The 21,812-nt window shown below is 44.8% G+C and overlaps 1 protein-coding gene across 1 annotated transcript in view; it reads left to right on the top strand.

Moving 5' to 3' along the window:
• ATP10A (ATPase phospholipid transporting 10A (putative)) overlaps positions 1-21,812 on the top strand; it is an 831,750-nt gene that overhangs the window by 420,877 nt on the left and 389,061 nt on the right. The window contains exon 3 of the mRNA XM_085622881.1: positions 21,514-21,599. Coding sequence (XP_085479007.1) covers positions 21,514-21,599 — 86 coding nt within the window. The remainder of the gene's footprint in view (positions 1-21,513; positions 21,600-21,812) is intronic.

Consider the following 21,812-nt stretch of genomic DNA (forward strand, 5'->3'; position numbering starts at 1 on the left):
ATCCACTACCCAAAGAAGCCTGCACAATGTGGCTCTCGACCCCAAATGAAGTGAATGTCATAAATTTAGCTAGGATAATACGCATTTAATAACAAAAATATTTATCAGCCAGTGCTTAATCTGTAAAAAAATAAATAAGTGCCAGGGCTCTGGTCAGGAAGCCACTAAGCTTGCAGCACATATTGCCCCTGTCGTTTTGCCAATGATTGTAACTCACCATCACACTCATACAAGTGTGACAATTCGGCCTAATCCAGGTCCCCAAAGCTATAAGAATAGCTTGGGCGGCATGTAATAGTCATTTGTTATACATATTGAATTAATAATTGACTTTTGTTGTGGTCATCTCTATATTAGCCAGCCAGCGCCACCTTGGGGCAGACTGTCACAATCCCTGGTGTTGACAATTAAGTACCGGTGCCGAGCACCGGAAACCACCGGCTCGAATTAAGCGCTGATTTCAGAACGGCCCGTAAGACTTCTGTAAATTACATTAGGGCTCGTACCGCCGTTTCCCCGCCTAGCTTTTCTTACTTGAATAGATACTTTTGTTTGCGATGGTTCTCACCTCTTGCAGTGTGTATATACACAAAATGTACGATAAAATACTGAAGAAAGCAGTGATAACATGCGATAGAAAAGACAACTAAGCCCGTGGCAAAATTAATTTTCCTGAATATTCCTTCTTTCGAAGCATGACACGTTATACAATTCAGTTAAGCACGAACTATATATAGAAGATTATTGCAACGTAATTTTATACAGATGTATATATTCGCAAATTCTTATTGCCAAAAGGAAAACAAGGGCATACGTGTGTCTGTGCAAAACACTGAAAGGAATATATCCGCTCAAAAGATATGGGGTTTATTGCAATGAACTAATCTAATCTCACACTTCACTGTAAACTGAGGAATTGTGAAAATTGCTATTGGATTTGAAAAATATGTATTACAATCGGTGCATTGCTGGTGGGCTTGTAAAGTATTTATTTACTAGATTTACACAATTTTAAATGGTGCTGACCTGCTGTATATTTTCATTTTTCACTTTATAATAGACAAACATCCTGTAAGACTAAGGTTCATATGTAAAAAGCAATTTTGTACAAATGAAACTTACGATTCTGTAACTAAATCGTAATTTGGTTTAGCGATTCGGTATTTGGATGTAGCATGTTTAGGGGTTCCCTTCCGAATACTTAATTGCATGAATGTTTTGCGACCAAATTACGGTCTCCAAACTGTCATTTTCCCTAAATTACTAACAGGCAGTGGTAACCATTCACAAAAGGTAAGGGATCCCCATGGAACACCTTCCTCTTTTAGAATGTTAAAAATATATATTTTTTAAGAACATGTAAAAAATAAAAATGTAAGAGCCTCTCTGTCCACTGCTCTTAATAAATGAAACTTCATAGTAAATTTTTTCTTCTTAAATGGGTGATCCCGTTTTCCGTTAAGGAATGGAGTTTTCTTTATTAAAAAGCAATCACAGACATGGTGGTCTGCTGACCCCAGCTGCCACCATCAATCAGTGTGATAGCGCTTATTCCGAATGGATCGCAAATTGCCACCTACCTCATTAATATTCATGCGCTAGATTAATTTGCGACCCATTACGAATTGTTATTGAAAATGTTTACATTTATTTTATTTTATTTATGTGTTTTATAGAGCGCGAACTTGACCCGTTAGGGTATCAGAGCGCTTTACAGAGAATTATAAGCATGTACAGAGTAGGCATATCATCATCCAGTTACGGATCGAGTGGAAGAGGGCAGGGTGCAGGATACATAAGGGAGATAGAGCAAGTATTTACAGATTAAATATCCAAGTACTCAAGATGAGATAACATAATTATAAATTGCGTTATTCAATGTTCTTGACAGGTCCCACGTTTCTGCAGGGGTGAGGTAGATAATCCAAAAGGAGGCAGTAGCTGGCCGTAGATCAAGGCTGTAGTGGTGGTAGAGGCCAGTTTAAGCAAGAGATTTGCCCATAAGGAATGTTTTGGCTTCCTTTTTGAAGCGCGACAGAGAGGGGATTCTTCTGATGTTAGGAGGGAGAGAGTTCCATATTCTAGGAGCAGCCCCGGAGAAAGCTCGGTTATAAGTTTTTTTTTTTTTTCCGAAAGCGTGCGGGTTGGAGCAGGAGGTTTCTGGCAGATCGGGAGTTTCTGATTCCTCCGGAGATCACAAGTTTCTTCCTCAGATATGCAGGGGAGTTAGAGTATAAGGCTTTGTGCGTGATACATGCTACTTTGAGCTGTATTCTTGCCTCCAGTGGGAGCCAGTTGAGAGCTTTCAAGTGCGGGGAAATATGGTTGAATTTCCTCATGCCGGTGAGTAGTCTGGTGGCCGCATTGAGGCAGGGTTTTAGAGGTGCCAGGGAGACCTTGGGTAAACCCGAGAGGGTAGAACAGCCATACTCCAGTCTAGACATGACAAGTGCTTGGACTGCCATTTTTAGGTCGGGAGCGTTGAGGAAGGGTTTCAATTTCCTAAGGTAGCTCAGGTGGAATCAGGCTGATTTGGCCATTGAGTTGATGTGGTCACGCATTTTCAGGTTGCTGTCCAGAGTGATTCCCAGGGATTTGGCCGAGTCCACGATGATCTGTGGGCAATTCAAGGCTGTGATAACCTTAAATCATGATTTGAGCTCAAGGTTGATATTGGGCGGGGCGATCAGGAGAAATTCAGTTTTCTTTGCGTTAAGTTTGAGTTGATTGGATGCGAGCCATTGGACGGTGGGTTCCAAAGCATCGTTCAGGGAGAGGATCTCTTCGAGAGATGAGGTTTTGATGTAGATCTGAGTGTCATCAGCGTACATATGATAGGAGATATTAGCAGTGCGTAGAACTTCGGTAAGCGGTTCCAGGTAAAGGTTGAAGAGGGTGGGGGACAGTGTGGAACCTTGCGGGACTCCAACCGTGACCGGGGATGGTGCCGATAGGATGCTGTTGACGAGGAATCTCTGGGACCGGTTTTGGAGGAAGGAGCTGAACCATTCTAGAACAGTGCCATCCAAACCCATCCTGAGTTTGAGGCGTTCAAGTAGTTTTACATGGTTCACCATGTCGAAGGCCGAGGATAGGTCCAGGAGGATGAGGAGACAAGTTTTACCTTGGTCGAGAGCTTGGAAGTCATCGAGTAGGTGGAAGTTGTTGATGTGTTGACTTAGCTGCTGCTGCACACATTTCTCCATCACTTTGGCTAAAAGGGGGATGTTGGAAATGGGTATGAAGTTGTCAGGGGAGGCTGGATCCAACAACGGCTTTTTCAGAATGGGAAGGACTTGACTGGCTTTTAGAGGGTCTGGCAACGTTCCCTGCTGGAGAGAGGCATTAATTATTGTAGTCCAGCTAGGAATAATAGATTGGGCGACGGCAGCTAGGCAGTTGGAAGGGAGCGGGTCATTAAAATGGTTATTAGGTTTTAGGGAAGATAGGATTTTGGACACTGAGTCGTCGTCGTAGAGTTTGAAGTCCGTCCAGTGAGCATGGTTTTTGGGTGAAGCCTGTAGGGGCGACGTGGCTGGAGGAGGCGGGTCAAGAGGTGTTTAAGGGTATGTGATGGATTTGAGTTCGTTTCCAAGGGCTGAGGTTTTATCAGCGAAGAAGTAGGAGAAATCCTCTGAGGTTATAAAAGACTTAGGGGTTTCTTTTGAAGTTTTGGCCAATTTATTAGATTGGTGTTTGACCAGTTCGAAGAGCTTGTAGGGTCTGTTCTTGGCGTTCTCTAGTGCAGTTCTGAAGAACTCTTTTTTTGACTTGAGTATGTTCCTGTTGTAGGTATTTCTGGCCTGGCGGAGGAGTTTTAAGTGTGCGGTAGAGGGGTGTTGCCTCCAGGATCTTTCAGCTTGTCAGAGGGTTCTCCTCTCGTTGTTAAGGGATTCAGTGAACCAGGGGTTTCTGTCTTTGATTTGGGTTCTTTTCAGCTTTAGTGGGGCAATGTCGTCCAGGATGTTCGAAATGGTTGCAGAGTAGTGCTCGTTGAGGCCGCTGACTGTTGTGATATGCGGGGGGAGGTCTGATTTGCAGCGAGCCTCGAGTTCCCTGCGGTCCAGATTCAAGGTGTCTCTGATCCAGTTTCGGAATCACCGGTTGCGGTGCCCAAGACTTGTGGGCGTCAGGTAGGAGGGAGGTGATGGCATGGTGGTCAGACCAGTCGCATGGGTCTATAGGGATAATCTTGACTGTTGATTCTTTGGAGATAATCCAGTCCAGAGTGGCCTCTTTAGCCTGAGTTGGTAGTGAGCAGGCTTGGGTCAGGGCTTGATCGGCCAGGAGGTCCTTGATGGCGTTGACATGTGAGTCCTTTGGATCGTTCCAGTGCAGGTTAAAGTCACCGAGGAAAACATCATTGGCAATATTGGAACACCTAGCTGTGATGATTTCCATGAGGTGGTCAGGTAAGGAGTCGTTCATGCCTGGGGGGTGGTAAAAGATGTGCAGGTTGCACAGTGGGGTGGAGTTGCTGAGGATTGCGAGGGCGAGGTATCAGTGGTGTCCGCCAGAAGTTCCGTGACCAGAAGGTTAGAGTGGTAGATGCAGGCGATGCCTCCTCCTTTCTTGTCAGATTGTCTGTCTAGCCTTGTGATGTTCTAGTTGGGAGGGACTAGGAGGTATGGAGATGAGGATTCGTTGAGCCATGATTTAGTGAGGATCGCTAAGTCGAACTTTTTGAGAAGGATGAGATCAGCGATATCCGCGGTATGCTTAGCTGCTGACCGGCAATTAGTTAAAAGACCAGATAGAGGGGACTTTCTTACGAATTCCAATTTACTAGTTGCAATTCAGTAAGAATCGTAATTATGAACACAAAGCTTTTAAATGCAACAATAACGTTAGATCAGTGTAGTCCATCCATTTTATTGAAGTAGGACACAATTGAGCGCCACTGAAATTTTAATTCTATATACGGGTATTGGTGCCATCGCTGTGTGGAGATATGTCAACGAGATTGGAGAGAAGAGAAAGATTGTGGAAGGAGTTTTACAAACCATTCAACTGAAAGGACTAACTAAAAGGCACAAATCTGCAAATATTTTTTCTGTCTTGCAAAAGGGTCTCTGTAACTCATTATGAATAGTAATTGGGAACGGGCCTGAAAATGCATCCCATTCTAATTTCAAGTTGCACTAAAATATGTCGAAGCTTTACAAAAATTGGTAAAAACAAATTGATAAGTTACTGACACCCGAATTGGGGTGATAACTGATTTGCAATGTACAAGCTGTCCCTGTGTGTCAGGTTTGCCTTAGGGAGTCATATCTGGTAGCCTCACGGGGAGTAGACAGTGGTTCAGGGGACCACTAAATGACTTACCTGAATGTCAGCATAATATTTTGTTAAAGCAGTACCTGTCCCTTTAGAACACATAGGCTGCTCTTATGAAAAATATTGATATGCAGGGAATAAAAACGCTGGGGCAGAGGTCTGCTGTCTGTCCGAGGCCTCATCCCTGCTTTCACAGCAATGCCTTATCAATACTCAAAAGTCAGGAGTCTTTGCAACCCTCTATGTATAGCCTTTTTAGAATGTGACCGATTGGTGCATCAGTCACATCGCACAATGAAGAAAGGTGTGCAGTGCTCATGTCTTGGTTTGCTGATTGCCCTTAGTACATGGTGCCAAACTTTCAGAATTTTCATCTTGATTCACATTGTCAGCTGAAATGTTAGATTACAAAAATGTTGGTATTGGCTGAGCAAAGATGCAAGGAAGGGTGATAGACCATTGAATTTCTTTCAAGAAACCTATAATTATGCCATTTTTAGCCTTGTGTACCCGGTATAGAGGTTTATAGCATCTCCTCCAGTAACAAGTAAAGTGGGCGGAAATGGTGGGACCCCAATTTTATTTGCCAGCAGCATCTGGTACAAACTGTTTCTGATGAATCTGGTAAATTGGAAGATCCGTTTATAAAAAGTTTCTATGATGAAGACAAAAATCTACGAAGGCTATCATAGCTGCTATCCTGCCACGGTAGATCAAAGCAGGAGTGATCTTTCACAAGCTCTTGAGTTGATGGTGACAACACAGTTACTGCATTCATCTAAGGTGCTAAACAGTGCTCTGAACCCAGCTTAATATCCAGGTTCTTAATGATGGAACGATCTTCCACTCAGTCTCAGAATACTGGAAAATGAACTTTCCTTCAGGAAGAAACTTAAGACATGGCTGTTTCCCCGTTAATGTACCAGAGGCCCTACTCTCAGCACAGTACTCACCAGCGCGGGTAAGCCTTAGGGTAGCCATGCGCTTTACAAAACATAAATCACATGAATTTCCTGTTTCTCCTCAAATTAGTTATGAAACTATGTTTGTCCACTTTGAATAAAAAAAGCAAATTAACATATATTTGTACTGCATCATGTATAAAATTTAAAACCGAAAATCCCAGCAATGTTTGAATTAATCCTCAGTATTGCCTGTTCATGATCTCTTCTCAGTTGCTGTCTAGTGTCTTTAATGTCTTCCTGTGTGACAGCCGTGAAAGTACACCCGTCATCGTTGTTGTACTCTGTAAATCTGTGAACACCTGTTTCTATTACATCCTTCTGACCCAAACTTTTTTTTGTTGCCCACATGACTGCTTTTTCTTCTGTTTTGCTTGCAGGCCAGTTCTTACTGCAACCAGGATATTTTTACGGGGTTTACATTCTGTTGGTGTAGCTGACTTGCCACTTGTTTTCTCTAATGTGCTAGAGTTCTTGCTCCATTTTCACAAAATTCCATTTCTCTTACATGATCTTTTTGAGTTTCGCACTTTGAAGCTTATATTTTAAGATATAAACTTGCTTCTCTTTTTATTTGATACATTTCTTATTCATGAGCACATTCTAACAGAAACACTCTTTAACCAAAAGTTCTTATTTTCATGTGTTCATAACCATTTGTTGCTCACTGGTATGTATATATATATTGTAACTGTGCACTCTGGGGTACTGCTGTCCAGGTCCCAGTGCATGTGTCCTGACCCCTAAAACTTGGCAAAATCTGCTAATCACCAATTGACAAATTTACCTTCACAGTAAGGCCATAGTTTATGTTGCAAGAAAATACACCAGTGGCATAGAAAGATAAATGGCACACGTGGACTGCAGCACTTACTATGCCATCCATTAGTGTGACAAAAACATGGCTTCAGGCTCCATGCCAACCTGTGTAGCTTGTAAACATGCAGGTGAACCTATCAAAACAACCCTTTTTGACAGGAAATAATCCTATTTTTAAACATTAATAAATTAGTCCCCCTTGTAGCTCTCAAGGTAGAGTGACTGGTATGTAATCGAGCTAAATGCAAGATTTTAATTACATGCAAGAATCTAATGTCGGCCTCAAATTAAGGTGACTAGCCCCCAAAAGCTATTTTCACTGTTAAAGCTTTATTTGTCCCATGTGAAACACTACAATTTAGATTGTGATAATCTACATAAGTGATTACTATGGTGCCGATTACGATCCGGTAAAAAATGTCCCCGTACGACTCGTATCCGGTCTTTTTACCGTACGAATCGTACAAGTGCCGTACAAACTGGCAATCACGATTCGCATGGTAAAAAGTCCATACGAACCGCATTGGGAATCATTCCCCACACGTCCTCGGGTCGGAAAATGTGTCCGACACGTCCTCGGACAATTTACCGTACAAATGTGAAAAGTGAAGTCCGACCGAGGAATCACGATCCTACCCGTGCGTCCGATCTCACAACCGTATGGTAAAAACACCGTCCGCACCGAACTCCCATTGCAACCATGGAGACATGTGCCCGCATACGCGCCCAACACTCCCCCCAGCCCCCGTACGTTCGAGTCGTACCCCCCCAGCCCCCGTACGTTCGAGTCGTACCCCCCCAGCCCCCGTACGTTCGAGTCGTACCCCCCCAGCCCCCGTACGTTCGAGTCGTACCCCCCAGCCCCCGTACGTTCGAGTCGTACCCCCCAGCCCCTGTACATTCGAGTCGTACCCCCCCAGCCCCCGTACGTTCGAGTCGTACCCCCACCCGTGTATGTACACCTCTGTATGTGTCGTACTCCCCCGTGTATGTACACCCCTGTACGTTCGAGTCGTACCCCCACCCGTGTATGTACACCCCTGTACGTGTCGTACTCCCCCGTGTATGTACACCCCTGTACGTGTCGTACTCCCCTGTGTATGTACACCCCTGTACGTGTCGTACTCCCCCGTGTATGTACACCCCTGTACGTTCGAGTCGTACCCCCACCCGTGTATGTATGGTGCGGGGTACGACTCGAACGTACAGGGGTGTACATACACGGGGGAGTACGACACGTACAGGGGTGTACATACACGGGTGGGGGTACGACTCGAACGTACGGGGGCTGGGGGGGTACGACTCGAACGTACGGGGCTGGGGTCGGCGCGTACATACGGGGGCTGGGGGGGGGCGGTGCGTACATACTGGGGCTGGGGGGGGGGACGGTGTGTACCGGGCCACCTACTCTGGTCGTTTCGCGCCGTACTTCGCTTTTCCGGCACTTTTTGGGTGCCGTGAAAATATCGCCGTCCGGACTGCTGTCGGTCCGAATCGTACTTCCTGGGTCGTGAAACGCTGCCTGAAAGCGTCCCGACGTCACGTCGCAGCATTCCCGGATCACATTCGTACGTATATTTTCGTCGGTCGGTGTTTTTTACGATTCGTACAGAAATGGTGTTTCCGTGCGAATCGTAATTCCATGTTTGTAAAGTTTTCCGACCGGGTACGAGTCGGACGGAGAAAACTCTCCGTCCGACGGTTCGTACCCGGTTTTTACCGGATCGTGATCGGCACCTATGTGTATCACTATTAGCAAATGTATCACTATTTTTAATATTTATGAAAAATCCACTTCATTAGTGAAGCCTTGTGTTTCGTTAATATGTAGAAAAAGTGACTGTTAAAAGGTTACATTTTACCTGCTTGAACCTCCAGTATACTAATTTGCATTAGCCAAGAGCTGGACACTTGATGAGGTGTGACAACTGCTTCCAAAGCAGGAACAAAGAATTAGACCTTTCGACAGGAAGAATTAGGGGTGATGAATTTAACTCTTTTAATCCCAGGAAAGACTTGTGGATGCTCCAGAAATGTCATTAACTTGAAAGGGACATTAGGCTTCTGTGAGGGTAGGGGGCTGGTCCCAAACTGGTTTGGTGTAGTTGAAGAGGAGGGTACTGCTCATTTCCATAAACGGGCCCCTGGCAGGCAAACAAGCTCCCTTCAGGGACAGAATGATTCTGCAGTGTTGAATTTGCCTCAGAATGGTTCACTGTGGAATAGTTTGCAGTAAGGCAAACAGGAAACACTATAAAAGTGAGAAGGTTTGTGCCTGTGAACTTTTTTCTCATTCTTTAGAAGTGTTCATGAGTCACCCCTACCCACTGCCTAGTGAAACCGGTAATGCTGACAACTCACGCACAGCGCAGCGGAACACTTTCTGGATCTGCTGGAGCACAGAAGAGGACTGGACCTGCTGTTTGTTACCTGTGTGGAGACCTGAAGGGCTGGGCCTGTTTTCACGTGTACCCAGGACTAAGAAGTAGACTCTAAAGTTCAGTTGATGGTCTTCTGTGTGGCGACAGAGATACAGCAAGCTGCAAAAAGCCCTTTTCCTGATGTTCCCTCACTGACCAGTAACAATTGGACCCAGCAAGTGGCCTCTGCTGGAGTAATTCCTGGCCCCAAAGTTGGAACTTAGAGACTTTTTGGACTTCCAAGACTTGCAGAGTGGCATTGTGACATTTGAGAACTTAATTCTCGGAGGTTCTAGGAGGAGTTTTGTTCCTTTGCTTGATGTTCTCAATCAGTTGTTCCTTTATGCCATTCCAAATCAGGAATGTATCATCTGTATAGCATGCACACCTCTCAAGATTATTTCTCTTCTCTTTTTTCTTTTAAATATTGTCAAATGTCATCATAAAGATGTTTGCAAATGCGGCTGCTGCACAACTTCCCATGGAAGTTCCAGATATCTGAAGAAACTGCACCCCGTTGTTCAGAAATAATTACAATACGAAAAAGTCTAATAATTGATTAAGGGACCCATAATGTACATCTTCAACTTCAGATTTCAACAGGTAATGTTCTTCTGCACCAATAACTGGTTATTTTGCAATTGATGTGTATAAGGAAGTAACAGCTAGGTACATAACATATTTTCTGCAACATGTATTTCATTGTGGGCCAGATGTACGAACCATTTTTGCGGTGGCATACGGGAATTCGTCCCCTTTGTAACCGCAAAATAGGTCTGCCCTATGTACGAATCCTATTTTGTGAGTCGGTAACCTATTACCAACTCGTAAAATAGGGTTTGTGACTCGCTATTAGGAAGGGGCATGCCGAGGGCATCCCTTCCTAATAGCGAGTCATACTTGAAATTAAATGAAATCCGACTTATAACGCGCTACTAAGCCCAATGGGCGTCAAGGCGCCTAAACAAAAAAATGCTAGTTAAGTCACATAAACTTGCTTACTGATAGGCTTTAGTAAAGTACCACGTTTTAAGTGCTTTTTTAAAAAGGGTAATTGAAGGTTGGGCCTTAATCTCTAAGGGGAGGGCATTCCATAACCGAGGGGCCACAATGGAAAAAGCTCTACTTCCCCATCTGACTTTCTTAAAGCGGGGAACTACTAAGAGGTTCATCGCTGAAGAACGAAGATACCTGCTAGGAATGTAGCAGGTTAAAAGAGAGCCCAGAGCATTAGAGGGTACAGCCCTTAAAGCTCCAAACACCAGGATCAGAAGTTTAAAAGAAATCCTATACTGGATTGGGAGCCAGTGCAGGCTTTTCCTGGCTAAGGTAGCCGATGAGGCGACAGGTGCTGCTAGAACATATCTAGCTGCAGCATTGTGTACAACCTGGAGGCGATAGATAAGACGCCTGTTGATGTCTGCATACAGTGTATTGCAGTAGTCGAATCTTGAACCAACCAACGCAACCACCGTCTGCTTACGTGACTGGGGGAGAGATAGTGAACGATTCTCCTAAGAATCTTGATAACCCCCAGTAGGTAGCCACCGTTCTGTTCACCTGGAGAGTCATAGACAATGAAGTGTCAAATATGACGCCAAGATTCCTGGCAGAGTGGGATGGAATAGGGCAAGATCCCAAAGATGGGGGCCACCACTCATTAGACCAGCAATCCTGATTGTTACCAAAGATCAAAACCTCGGTTTTGTCACCGTTCAACTTTAGGGAGTTTTGAATCATCCATTCGGAGACTGCTTGCATGCAGTTCCTAAAGTTGATCGCTGACATACTAGCCGAGTGAGCCAGGGACACCATGATTTGGGTGTCATCGGCGTATGACACAACCTCCATCCCCTGCGATTTAACAAGCCTAGCCAGAGGGGCCACATAGATGTTAAACAGGGTCGGACTCAAGGCCGACCCCTGTGGGACCCCGCATTGCATGGCTTTGGCAGGGGAAAGAAACTCACCAAGCTTAACCCTCTGCTCTCTTTGTTCTAGGAAAGAGGACAGGAGGCTCAAGGCCGTGCCCGTTACTCCTAACTCCCTCAGACGTGATGTTAAAGTCGAGGGAGATAGGGTATCAAATGCTGCCGTAAGATCCAGAAGGACCAAGAGAGTGATCTGACCTTGGTCCACCTTCAGTCGAATGTTATTCACCACCATAGTAAGTGCCGATTCAGTGCTATGGCACCTCCTGTATCCATGCTGGGAATCATCCAAGTATCCAGAGGAATCTAGGAAAGCCGACAGATGGAAATTCAGGTGGGATTCCAGCATTTTCGCTGGGGCAGGAAGCAGAGATATAGGGCGAAAGTTTTTGAGAATTTCTGGGTCCAGAGTGGGCTTTTTAAGCAGGGGCTTCACTATCGCCTTCTTCCAGGCTGCCGGAAAAACACCCTGTATTAAGGCACCATTCATCACCTATATCAAGAGAGGTAATAAAGTGTCCCGACATGCTTTCAACACTTTCAGAGGACAGGGGTCAAGGGGAGAGGCCGATTTTAATCTATTCAACAGAAGATCCAACTCCTCAGAAGAAAGCAGCGGAAAAGAGGAAAGGATCTTAGAGGGAACTCTAGTCCAAGATTCCCGTTCTACCAAGGCCAGGGGGGAATGAAAACCCAGAGTACTCCTCTGAGCTTCCAAAGCAAGATATATGTCGTTGATTTTATTATAAAAGAAGTCTGAGATTTTGTTGCATAGCTCCTGTGACCCTACCACTGGATCAGGCATTTGAAGGGAACAAAGGGAGTCCACAATTTTAAAAAGTTCCCTAGATGAAGTAAGGGATGCGGTAATATTAGAGAAAAACTCCTGCTTTTCCTTTATTATCCTAGCCTTGTATTCTCGCAACAGGCGTTTGTGAGCCTCACCTTCAATAGGGTCCCATAGTTTTCGCCATCTTCTCTCCTGTCTCCTACAACTCTGCCTCAAGAGCCTTAATGGCTCAGAGAACCAAGGAGCAGAGGGATTACGCCTTGCTGAATACCGCAGAGAGGCGGGGGCTAGCACATCTACAGCTCTAGTGATGGAATTAGCAAGCTCCTGTGCAGCCTCCCCGGCTTCCCTAGAGGAAAAATACGAAGTACCCCCTATAAAAGGAGAAAGGGACTCATTGGTAATGTTCCTAAAGCTCCTTTTGGGTTCTCTATTAAAGGCATTCAACTTAGTCGCACTTACAGGGGGAGATGCTAGTTCTAGGGGCACTGCCAGATGGTCAGACCAGACCAGACATAGAGGGGGACCAACCGACAGTCTCGGGTCGTTGGAGCATACCCCATCTAAAATATGGCCGTCTTGATGAGTTGGACTACTAACCAATTGGGTGAGACCACACGCGCCCAGTGAGTCCACCAAGGAAAGCGTATCATTAGATCCTGTATCATCTAAATGGAAGTTTAGATCCCCAAGTATAGTAAGAAAAGGCTTACAAAATAGGGCTCTAAAATTCTAAAGAGTTCACCACTAAAGTTGGATCTAGGTCCAGGGGGTCTATAAATGAGAATGCCTGTAAAAGGTACAGACGGGGAACAGGAAATTGAGAAGTATAAGGCCTCAAAGGAGTCCGAAGGGTCGGACAGGGCTTTGATACTACATATAAAGGAAGTTTTGTAAACAATTGCCAACCCACCCCCTCTACATCTAGTTCTATCAAATCTATGAAGTGCATAGCCTTCCGGGATGGCCATCAGCAAATCGTGACCAGAGGAATCCGAAGCCCACGTTTCTGTTACAAACACCCATGAAGGATTTCTAGCAGTTACAAAGTCGTTAAAAGCGACATTGTTTTTGATCAATGATCTAGCATTAACTAGGAAACCATTTCCTAGTTGTGATCTATTGGGTATAGCAATGGTGGTGTATATGCTGTCGTTGATAGGACCGGAGGGCAGTAGACTCGCCTTACAAGTATGACATGAAGTAGAACATAAAAAGCCCTTGGGCGAAAAACTATGATCGCAGGCTGATGAAGACGGCTTTAAAGCGAGCATATCCTGCAAGGAATACGAACACTTTACCTGACCCATCGAATGCCGGGCATCTCTTACCAGCACATCCCGCAGCACGTCCTCAGCGCGGACGGGCGCAGACGGGCTGAACTCTGGCGTAACTCCGGCGGCAATCCGGCGACCCCGCTGCGCGATACCGCTGCGCGTCAACATGACCCCCTTATGTAGACGTCTAGCATCCTTGTGACGACTAGAACGTCGGAATGTCAAGATGGCGCCGCCAGGCGTCCCAATATACACCCAGTACGCACCCAATATGGCCGCCAAAAAACCCCAGCGTCTCCGGGAAAAGGGCCCGCCAAACAGCGGTGATATCCAAAGTTTTATGGTGCAGGTAAGGGGGTTCCCAATTAAAACCAGGGGAAAATACAAAACAAATTAAAGCAAATACAAAATGGGGCAGATTAAAAGCCAATAATAAGCGATGGAGCGGACAGCGCTATGCGAGACGCGCTCAGCACGCTCTGAACTAGCAGGGCTCTCCGCCTAGATTTACCCCCCTTATGTAGACGTCTAGCGTCCTTGTGACGACTAGAACGTCGGAATGTCAAGATGGCGCCGCCAGGCGTCCCAATATACACCCAGTACGCACCCAATATGGCCGCCAAAAAACCCCAGCGTCTCTGGGAAAAGGGCCCGCCAAACAGCGGTGAAATCCAAAGTTTTATGGTGCAGGTAAGGGGGCTCCCAATTAAAACCAGGGGAAAATACAAAACAAATTAAAGCAAATACAAAATGGGGCAGATTAAAAGCCAATAATAAGCGATGGAGCGGACAGCGCTATGCGAGACGCGCTCAGCACGCTCTGAACTAGAGCGTGATTACTTCAATGTAAGATTGTTTTGCGTCCGCCATTGCGGCTGCAAAACACTCGCAGTTTACCACCCATTTCAACTGGGTTGTAAGCCACCTACAAAGGGATGGGCTCCCCTAGGGACCCCTTCCCCTTTGTGACTGGCAGTAAAAATATTTTTTAAGAGCATGCAGTGATCCGACGGACCATTGCCTACTCCTAAAAAATGAAACAGAAACGTTTCATTTTTCTTGTATTTGAAGCACCCCATTTTCCTTTAAGGCAGATCAGCTGCATTACAAAAAAATACTGCTTAATTTAAAAGCAGGCACAGACATGGAAGTGCTACCCGTTCCCAATGAGGTCGCAAATTGCACCTGCCTCATGAATATTAATGAGTTAGGCATTTTGAGACCCAATTAGGTATTGCAAACAGTGTCTGAGACTTTGTTGTAAATTCCAATTTGTGAGTCGCAAAGCAATGCTATTTGCGACTTGCAAATTGGAAGGCTCTTACATCTGGCCCTCAGTTTCTTAAACAAATCTGTAGTGTTTAAAAAAAAAAAAGATTTCAAAGTGATTACAGTTTGAAGGAATATGTCAATGTATTATCCATCATGTTGCTGTAGGGAGTCAGTTGCAAAGATACTTGGTCTCATTGAGGTATTTTCTAAATTCTTATGACTTTGAGTAGAATGTAGGATGGGATGCTCTACAGTAGGAATACTTTGTTTTTTTTCAAATACCCATTCATTTGTGGGTGGTTTGTGTTAGGAATGCCATTTATTATCTCCTTAAATTAATTTGAAGCCTCATAATACAATTTCAAATGTGTTCTGATAAGCTAGATGTAAACTCATTTCATATTAATAGAATATTGTGCCCATGACTGCAGTTTCTCCACCCTTATTGGCCTTTTTAATGAAAATGTATTTCCTAATTATTTTTGCACCTGTTGTTTTCTATAGATTACTTTTCTTTTGGTCAGATCCATATTTGTTATAATTCATTTAATATTTTGGCCTCACACAGATCTAAGAGCTTATGGTCATTTGAGCTTCAAATACTGATTTTGATAAAAATCTTCAATAGTTGGAGTCCCCTTGGTTCTCCATTACGACAGTTGTAAAAAATGTTTTCATCGCAATTCCTGCATGAATTTATAAAATTCTATAGCTGTTTCTAACATAAAGTGAACATTTTGGGGACAGATGTTAACCCTATTTGATAACACTTCCATTTTGTTATCAGACATGTAATATTGAGAAACAGGGACTAGTTTGCTTTCTTTTCACAGCAAGTTTCTTTTTTCTTATCCCTCTTTTCATTTTCCACTTTGTCCATTCATTATAAAGAAACTTCTCTTGTTCCGTCTAGGTTTTTCATTTCTGTCACCCTTTGAACCCTCTCTAGATATTTGCTGACTTATTTCTAGTTGTTCTTCTGACCTTTCACTGCTATCTTATGCTATTGTTCCACTTGAATTTCTTTTTTGATATTGTGCTTTATCCTTTCTCTTTGCATACCAATTCTGACCATTTGCAAACTAATATAACGTAGTCTTGTGTGTCCCTTTAGTACCGTCTAACTTTCCTTTGTTCTAATTCTTTCTTGAGTGTGCCACGTTTCATATCAATGTTTTCAAGGGTATTTTTCAGTTCTTAGTATTTGAGTTAGATGTGTACTGTGTTTTAATCTCTTTAATATCTTTCTCCAGTTCTGCAAGTACATTGGATAGGCCTTCTATCTTTAATTGGATCATGTCTAGTGAACATTTGTTCAATGTAGCAAACCGTTTTTTATGAAATTCTTGTCTGTCTCGTCAAAAGGATGGTTTCAGGGTTATCCTTAATATCTTAGAATGCTTTCAGTCTTGTGGTGTTCAGCTAGTGGTCTGACATTGGCACAATGATTTATTTCTTTTCTTATTAAACGTTCTAATTTGTGGATGTTTGCTTCTACTTTTTAGGAGGTCATAATGTTTTCAGTGCCACGTTTAAATACATTTGGGGTGCTTTTGCATCGTCTTTGTCAAACATTAGTTTGTTCATTTTTTGCCTGTACAGTTCATTAAATTGCATTTTCTTTTTTTGCACAACACTTGATAATAAAGGAGATATTCCTATAGGCAACAGAAAAAAAGACTCAATGGAACTGCATAATAGGTTGAGGTGTGCTCAGAATTATGGGTAGAAAACCAGTGAGAAAGCTTCTTTGATGGCAGTCACCGTGGAAGAAATGAAAGATGCGGGATGCGAACAGAGAGGAAAGCACAAGAACATTCAGGCTGGAATGCGGATCACAAAAAAAAAAGCGATTGATGCTGAAGATTCGTTCAAAGACTGATTGGGACTTGTTTTGTTTTAAACATTTCATAAATGATATTTTAGTGATATTTTTTCTTTTTATGGGACAACGTAGTTTGATAGCTCCTTGTTGGGACGTAAAAGTATTCCGCATGGATGTGAACCCCTGCTCAGAGTGCCCCAATTGTATTGATGTCTGAATCCCTAATGCTGATTTTGGGATCACGTGTGTGCGCAAAAACATAGGCCTGTCTCCAGGATTGCGGTCTTGTTGGACCGGGAGGGGCGCCCAAAGCACTACTGTCAATGTTGAAAGGCTACTGCCTTTACCAAGAGATAAGCAGCACATGTACGGTGGTGGTAGCATACCGTGTAGTGATTAGTTGGGGTGAACGGGTCCTTTTTACCTGTGTTACTGGAGTGAGGCCTACAGGCTCACTCATTTAAAGTTTGCAGTTGTGTGCTTCACTCACCCTTGGCCCACATCGGTTTGGTGCGGTGCTTTGCAGTGCATGTCTGGTGTATATGTGCTGGGTGTATGTGTGCCTCAGGAATAGTACAGTTCAGGGATAATGCAGTAGCAATGTGTGTATGTTATATGCAAGTGCTGGGTGTATGTGTGCCTGTGAATGCTACAGAACATGAAAGAATTAGTGCTTCACAGTCTGTGTATGTTGTGTACATGTGCAAGGTGTATGTGTGCCTGTGAATGGTACAATACAGCCATAATGCAGTACAGTGTAGTGCATGTACATTATATGTATGTGCTGGGTGTATGTGGGCCTGTGAGTGGTTCAATACATGAAGGATCTAGTGCTGTGCAGTGTGTGTGTGTTATATGCATATATTGGGTGTATTTGTGCCTGCGAGTGGTTCAGTACATGGCTGACTCTGGGTTCCATTTGGAAGACCCAGGCTTTATGCTGAAACAAGGAGAGAGGAGGTAGAGGCATCCCCCCACTCTACCCCCCCCCCCAGTCATATTTGTGTATTGCTTCATTTCTGTAAGCTGAGTGGGACACACTGGAGTGAGACAGAGAGCCAGGCTTCTCCAGGGCAATTTAAAGAGTGCTCTTTGAGTCAGAGAGAGGTCACAAGAATGGGGCCTGGGCATATCTCATGAAGGAGGTGGGGCTGATAAGAGAATCATACAGAGTAGGGCTGAGGACCTGGGATAGCCTTTTGATGCACATATCACTGTGTCTGGCATCCTCATAGTCACTCCCATGGCCAGTGTTGTAGGGCTATTAGGTTTGGAGTCGCTCCTGCTGTGACAGACTGCTTTCTGGCGGTAGAGACAGCAGAGGAGTGGGCACTTCAAAAGGAAGCAAACCCCCAACATAAACTTTCAGGACTCTGACTTTAAATCACATTTGGTGTCTGGAAATAGACTGTAAGAAGGGAAGCTAGAGATCCCAAAAACTGTCAACTGTCAAGCAGCCAGTTGGGCTGTGCGAGGAGGAGAATCTCTGCAAGACCTCTTCCTGTGACCAAGACTGGGTATCAAGACCTGCTTGTCTCCCAGCTGGGAGAGGAAACATCATCCAAGGAATCCAAGACCACCTGCTCTTGAGCACCTGCCTGCTTGCCAGTGTCCTGTGAGGAAGAGAAGAGCGCTGGAGGGAGTAAGGTCCAATGGGGAATCTTATCAAGTGGAATCTCTTAGCGAGGTGTGAAGAGACGGATGCCGCACTGATCAGGTCATCGCCCATATGCAGGGAAATTCAGCGACCCTCTTATGCCAGAGAAGGGCTTTTGTGAAGTGAGACATGACAGATGCTGTGCCGAATGCCGAACATGTCATCGCCCGTGTGCAGTGAGGAAGTGGCAACCCGGTATGCCAGAAGGGCTGCCATGAGGAGATTGGCCTGCTGAGTGGGCAGTAGTCCATTTGTGGTGGAAAGCCAGCAAGACCTGAGGAAGTGGCAACCCTGTGTGCCAGATGGGGCTGCTGTGAAGAGACTGCCGTGCTGAGTGGGCCATAGCCTCGTATGCTCTGGTGAGCTGGCAACCCCGTATTCCAAGAGGGGCTGCCTTGAAGAAATCTGCTGTGCCAAAAGGGTCAGTGCCTGTGTGCAGTAGAGAGAGTGTGACCCCATATACCAGAGGAGGTCACTGTGACAAAGCAAGATGTGAGACCTGGTCGGATTGTCAGTGAAGGCTATAGGCCGCTGTGATGAACCCTTTGGGCCTACACTGGGACTGAGGATCAGTGCCTGGACATTCGCACTTCCACATCTCCACCCACCGCGGGGGGGGGTGGGGGGACCAGAGAACTTGCCCAGCTTGGAACCGTGAAGAACCTCCAATCGCTGTACGACTGAGTGTGAGAAACTTGAGGTGCAACACGCGCAGCCTGCCTGAACTATGTGCTGATAACTTACTGGACAGAGGCGTGCTCAGGGACTCCAGTTGCTTCTGTCCTGCAGGTGCAAATAAGACTGACTTTGAGCCAGTCCTCCCCTGGGAAAACTTGCTTGCCTGATAGTACTTCGGCAAGGGAACTCTTTTGACTTTTATACATAGTCAGAGTGCTACTTCTGAGTCTCTGACTAATGGGTCTTCACCTGAACGTCACCTTTAGTAAAGTGGGGAATAACCACTACAGCTAGAACTTGAAGGGAGTGGGAACCCAGTAACCTCCTAGGAAACACTAGAGCCCTGGCCTCAGGGGACTGTGGAAATTGTTTGTGAACGTCATATTTCCCTTTGTGGTGGTAGCTGTAAAATCAACACTTGTTTTTTCATAAAAGCAAGTATTTGACTGCACAATCATTTATTGTTGCTGCTGCCAGTATTTTGAATTGTGAGCCTGTGTTGATTCCGCTTTATCTACCTTCCCCCAAGAAGACTTGGACTGCTCAACCCACGTTACTCTTGAGAGTCAAGTGCTGAAGGGGTACTTGGCCCAGTTGCTCAGGACCCATAGTCTACTGGGCCCTGGGACAACAGGAGTAAAATGTCTCATCCCTCAAGGATGTGCCAAGTAGCTCCTGCTTGACCCATGGACCTCGGAATGGGGTTCTGACACTCCTCGTGAAGGCTGATGACAAAACTGTATATAGCTATAACTAACTTGAGCAGACACACATGAAACTCATGTAATTTAGATGAAATCATTGAAATCATACCAACTTATTAAATTCTTTTTTTTTTTGATAATTCTTTTTATTAAACCAATTCGACAGTCATTCCACAAATGTTGAGTTACAGGCGAGAGCAAGGTACAAATGGCCACATAATACACATAGCAAGACATTTTAACAGCAATTTTCCCTAGCGGTCAGGGGGATGCACGAGCCTCATCTACCGTCTGTCTGCTCGGTGGGGGACATATATCGCCTCTATAGTGGTTCCAAGCACACCATACCTTGACCCACTTTCCGGGGCAGCCCCTGGCAACAAACACCGACTTCTCCCTCCACATGCACCAATCGAGACTTATTAAATTCTTAATCAATTGTTAGTAAATATCTAAGATAACAAAGTAAAAATCATTGTTTTTTGTTGAAATGTGAGCACAGAATCAGGTGTAGGAGTTCCTCTAAATTTGAGTGTATTGATTGGGCCTTGGAGTTTTTCATGGGCTTCCAGGGTCTTTCGTAGACATGCCTGGTTGGCCTCCTAGTGATTGATGCAAATAGGCTTCCCAGAGAGAGATAATGCTTCCAGGGGATGTGCCAAGCAGCCTCGGCCCGTGGAGGATGTTCCGTGGGGCGGAAAGGCGGGGCTGGGGAGGGGCAGGGTGGAGGTACTAAAAACCAGAATATGGATAGTTGGAGGTAAGTAAACAATTAAATAAATAAAACGAATTTCGTTGTGCGACCTGCCTCGCAAAATGTGATGCAGCACGCGCTACGAAATTCGTTTTATTTATTTAATTGTTTACTTACCTCCAATTATCCATATTCCGGATTTTAGTAACCCCCACCCTGCCCCTTTCCGCCCCACGGAACTCCCTCCACGGGCCGCGGCTGGTGCCAAGGCACGAGTTTTGGGATCACCATATGTTGTTACCATATCCTGTAGACACACTGAAAAGTTTTGAAGTTTTACATGGCTGCTGTAGTGCAGACGTCACCAACAGTTCCGCTCTGAATGCAGATTTTATCCAAGAGGTCTAGTTGAATGCCTCCATGAGTAGTGCGGCCTTGGGGAAAGATAACATTTCTTTAACTTGTTGGGGCTGTTCACATCCTGAATTTTCAGGCCTCGAGTTCGAGCCATGGCATCTCCTACGGGCACTGGAGAGCTATTTCAACTTTAAGGGTCTAGCCTGGCGCCTGGAGAGATGAGGTGAGGAATATTTAGATGGAGAGCATTCACCAGAAACATAGTTACCGAAGGTAAGTAAGCTTTTCTTCTGCCAATGGTTATCTGTAAACCAAGAAACGGAAAAAAACAAAGGTGAGATGGTGGGATGAAGTGCCACAAATCTGAAAGACCAAAGTCAGTAGTTGGGAGTGAAGACAGACAAGCGGGAGGAGGAAAGAAAATACACATAGATCAGATCAGAAACCTTTCAAACAGTTCACCAATCGGAACAGAGTATGGGAAAGACAAACAATGAGGAATATAGCATGTGATCCGGCTTGCCACTAGGTAAGGGGTTATGATTGGCAGTAACAAGTTACACTGTGATAGAGAGGTCCAGTTATGAACGTAACAAGTTACACTGTGATAGAGAGGTCCAGTTATGAACGTAACAAGTTACACTGTGATGGAGAGGTCCAGTTATGAACAGGATACCCCTCTGACAGCTGCACTTGTCTGTGTGCAGTCGCTGTTGTCGTTATGACCAGTTTTTTGTTCTCCATCTCCAGCTGGTGGTGTGCATTATTTTCATTGCGATGGCTCGTATTCTATTTTGTGCCACATATCATGGTTTTCCGCTTAAAAATACTTTGTTTTTACTTCCAGGACTCGGATTTTGACCCCATGAAGTTCAGAAGCGTGATTGAGTGCGAGAAGCCAAACAATGATTTAACCAGGTTTCGGGGTTACATGTGAGTGTTTCCTCATCTTCTTTATATAAAGCACTTTTTGTTTTGTGTGAAAACTGGTTGCCATGGCAGTGACGTAACGCAAAAATGATGGGGGCCCCTTGCAGAATGTGAAAAGGGACCCCCGAGTCTCCCATATCTCACAGATATTCATTAGCTTTGGGCTGAAAGGTGCAAGGGCTGAGGGGTCCCCTTTAGTTTTGGGGTCCCCCAGCG

This window comes from Triturus cristatus, chromosome 8 (assembly GCF_964204655.1).
Source record: "Triturus cristatus chromosome 8, aTriCri1.1, whole genome shotgun sequence".
NCBI classification, from domain to species: Eukaryota; Metazoa; Chordata; class Amphibia; order Caudata; family Salamandridae; genus Triturus; species Triturus cristatus.